A 4,170-nucleotide genomic window follows, 5' to 3' on the forward strand; every position below is an offset into this window, starting at 1 on the left:
AGGAAAAGGTTTGTATGTTTGATTCACCTTTTGTATTGAAATAATGGAAAAAGGCAGAGAAAAATTGCCAGAAGCACAAAAAAGTAAATAAATAAAGACCCCAACATCCATTAAACAACAAGAGACAATTCTGTTATTGTCCTCTTTTATTTAGCTGTGCTGAGCTGTAACGAGATAGATGAAAATCTCAGAACTTACCGGACGAAGGAGCTCCGAGAGCAGCAACAGAATTACTGGTGAGAAAATCTACTCATCAATGCAGTTAGGTTATTAACTCACATTTATATCAGAACGTATAATTCTTTCAGTGAGAACAAAGTACTAACGCTTCTGTTTCTTGAATATAGATGTTTCAGTGGTTATATGCTTGTATTAGATTTTTGTTAAGTTCTTCATTGACTTTTCATCATGACTCATGGCTTCCATAAGCCAATAAATCCCAACATGTTGACCTGTTCTAACTCAGTTTATGATGCAGTCTGTTTCTGTGTTTTTGCTCAGTAACGTTTCTAAATTGTGTAGTTTTTTTTTTTCTAAACGACTGACTATTCCTGCTCTTCTGTTTCCTCAGCTGGGATGTCTATGAGGATGGAATGCCAGAATGTATGAAAGCAGACTCAATTCTTTCACTGCCTCAAGACGACACCTCCACCATTGGTACAGCTATTATAACTGGACTCAAAGACGCCTCCATGTAAAGCTCCTGTTTTGTTTTTGACTGATCATTTCTCCATATCACAGATGCTCTAGGTTTCAAGAATAACTTTATTTTTTTCTATGTAGTATTTTTCAGAGGGTTGCAGCATATTTTAAAGATACAAAAACATGGGCCAGTTTTAAAGATATCGAGGACTACTACAAATCGTACGTGACTCCATCACAAGGTACTTTTGGCTTGACTATTACTCTTTTTTTAACTCTAACTTCTTCTTTTTTTATAATTTGAAGAGAGTTTCCATCAAAGTAGGTTGATATGTTTTGTTTGCAAGAAGCCTCAGTGTGTTTCAAACAGGTTTTCAGCTATCAAAATATTCAGCTCTTTTAGGAGACAGAAGCTTGAAAATTTCAACTTCACTAAAATATTCTACCAACTACCACTTTTCTAACTCCATTGAAAACGGCTTACGGAATCTTCAAGTCTTTCTTTTCAGCTAAAAACTTTGAGCTCCACAAAACAATACAAGTGAACATTTAGCTACAGAAACCATTCAAATTTTATATCATTCTGCTGACTTTGGGCTCTTGAACTTGTACTTTAATTTTTATAACTCCTTACGGTTTTTAAAATATTCAACGTGGCATCTTTGAGTCATTTTCCAGTTAAATGTAAATGAATGTAATCTGACCGTCAGTTTGAAGCAGTCACTAGAAGGGAGTAGAGTGACAGAAAAAAAAAACTCTTAAAGTTGATTTCATTTTGTTTAAACTCAACCTTTGTGTCCCTCACAGACAAGTTTTTACATCAGAACGTCTGCATTTTTCCTGGCTTTCAGGCGATACAATTTTGAAAATCCTAAACCATGTAGTTTTCTTACAGCAGCCAGAAATGTCAGCAAAACCTGACAATTTCTCCCATTAGACCCAATTCATTTTTGGCGGAGAAAGATTTTTTTGGATGTTCTTTTTAACTTACTTCTGTTTATCTGGGAACAAAAACATGAAAATTGCACTTTTACTCTGAGTAAAACCTTTTAAAAGATACGAGCTTCTGTTCAAGCCAGGTGCAGACCTGAATTTTCAGTGAAAGAGAGACACTCCATCTCAGACCCATTCACACACAGTTTTAAGTGTGTTGAAGGAATTTACTCACTGTGTGCTGGAAATGTAAGGGTTATTTTAAACAAATTTGGAATTTCTCTATTTTTTTAGCTGCTTAAGTGTTTAGGTTGTCTTGGCATCTACTGGGGTTTTTGAACTTTATTGGAGTTTCAGCTGTTATATCAGCATTGTGCTAGCCTTAGGCTATGTTGGCATTCACTGAGGTTTTTTAGGCTATTTTTGGGTTTAGGTACTATTATTAATAATATAGGTAATAATATTTTTGCTTCATGCTAGCTGCTATGGCTAAATTAGACTTTTTACCATTTTTTTAGGTTAATTTGGCATTTAGGAAATATTTTAGCTGGCAATGAGCTTCAGCGTTTTCAGCTATTAGTTTGAGCAATTTTATCTATCAATTTCAGCATCTTCAGCAGCCAGATTCAGCTTACAGTATTCACACTAGCATTCTCACAGGTAATGGTATATATCTAGTTCTATTTTTAGTTTGATTTGTTTATTCAAGACATAGCTTTTGTTGTTGTTGTTGTTTTATTTAACACAATTATTGTGTTAATGGATAAGAAGATACAGTATGTCAAAGATTTTGGGTTTAGGCGTCACAAACAGCACTCAGGTGTTAAAGGGTTAAGGAGGTTTAATGATGTAAGAATGCAGGATTTGAAGCTCAGCATTTCAGCACAGAAGTCAACTAACTTGTACTTTCAGCCTTCCAACACTGGAAGGAGGATTCCTTCTTTGCCTACCAGTTTCTGAACGGGATCAACCCCATGGTGATCAAGCGCATTGAAGCCCTTCCTAAAAACTTCCCTGTGGCTGATAAGGTCTTCCAAAATGCTCCAGTCGATCTGAACACAGAAATGGAGGTAAACATCAACACAGACAGATGTTTTCCTGGACTGTAGACTGTCTACATGCAGAGTGACTCTCTGCTGCTTTCATTTCAACAGAAAGGAAACATTTTCCTGTGTGACTACAAGATTCTGGACAAAGTGACAACAAACACCATCAGTGGCAAGAAGCAGTACCTGACTGCTCCGCTCGTCCTGCTCCACCAGACTGAAGACAGGATGATGCCCATCGCGATTCAGGTGATCGAGTGAATGCTGCAAGATGACAGATATGGGAACTGGGATCTTCAGTATCCCAGTCCACACCAACTGAAATGTGCTGTAAGGTGTAGGTTCTTGGGTCTCTTAAAAGTGAGATTCTTCAATGTCCAAATGATAAATGGAGAGTTCCAACATAGCAGATGGGAGAATCCTGATAGCCCCTCGTAATGTGTACAACAATCTACACATACTGAGATTCATGAAGTGGGACCTCCTCTCTTCCTGGTTGATGATCAGGGTGGCCAACCTCCACCCGACCTGTTTTCCACATCTTGATTGACTGAACACACCTGATTTAGATAGTCAGCATCAAGTGATCCACGGAGAGCTGGAAAACAGGCGGAGAGGTGGCTCTTGAGGGAAAGGGTTTGCCACCCCTGATCTATTAGATAAACATTTCAACAGTCCCTAAAGTCCCCTGTATATAAAATATAAAAATGTCCATCAATCTGGGTAATGTCCAGCCGTATGGTTCTGATCCGGATGTCAGCTGGGACGAGGAAGTGAAGATCTTCATGGACCGAGCCATATTATAGCAGGAGGTGTATCTTTTCTCCTCCTTTTCTCCACATTCATACATGAACACAGATGAATATAGAATTAATTTAGAAAAAAAATCTGCTAGTTTTTTATCAGGAATGATCATTGGTTGATTTGTTGTTTGATCTTCTCCTGCAGTTGAAGCAGAATCCAGGACAGGACAACCCCGTCTTCCTTCCCTCTGACTCTGAGAATGACTGGCTGTTGGCAAAGCTGTTTGTGAGAAGTGCAGACTTCAACCTGCATGAGCTCAACTATCACCTGCTGCGCACTCACCTGCTGGCTGAGGTTTTTGGCGTTGCTCTAAAGAGAAACTTACCCAGAGTGCACCCTGTTCACAAGGTACCTGAAGCTGAAACATGAGCAGCAACACTTCATTCCACAGAAACTGCACATTTGAAGAAACGTCTGTTCTGTTTCAGATCCTCATCCGTCACACGCGTGGCACTCTGCAGATCAACGTCTTAGCTCGACTGAGACTCATCTCCAAAGACGGAGTGTTCACTGAAGTGTGTAAAGAAGAAAGACTCACAGTTTCATCCTCTTAAGTCTTATATTAATTTTTGTTTTGTCTTTTCTGTAGTTTACAGCTTCTGGTGGAGCAGGTATGTTCACCATCCTGAGGGAATCTCTGTCCAACCTCACCTACAAGTCTCTCTGCATACCTGATGACATCGAGGACCGAGGACTGAACGATGTGAAAAACTTCTACTACAGAGACGACGGACTGAAGCTGTGG

At 39.0% G+C, this 4,170-nt stretch overlaps 1 protein-coding gene across 1 annotated transcript in view; it reads left to right on the forward strand.

Annotated features, from left to right (window-relative positions):
• The first annotated feature begins 2,319 nt into the window (after positions 1–2,319).
• LOC112138174 (polyunsaturated fatty acid lipoxygenase ALOX8-like) overlaps positions 2,320–4,170 on the forward strand; it is a 7,532-nt gene continuing 5,681 nt past the window's right edge. The window contains exons 1-4 of the mRNA XM_036213769.1: positions 2,320–2,645; positions 2,730–2,870; positions 3,570–3,773; positions 3,854–3,940. Coding sequence (XP_036069662.1) covers positions 2,550–2,645; positions 2,730–2,870; positions 3,570–3,773; positions 3,854–3,940 — 528 coding nt within the window. The 5' untranslated portion in view covers positions 2,320–2,549. The remainder of the gene's footprint in view (positions 2,646–2,729; positions 2,871–3,569; positions 3,774–3,853; positions 3,941–4,170) is intronic.

This window comes from Oryzias melastigma, linkage group LG9 (genome assembly GCF_002922805.2).
Source record: "Oryzias melastigma strain HK-1 linkage group LG9, ASM292280v2, whole genome shotgun sequence".
NCBI lineage: Eukaryota > Metazoa > Chordata > Actinopteri > Beloniformes > Adrianichthyidae > Oryzias > Oryzias melastigma.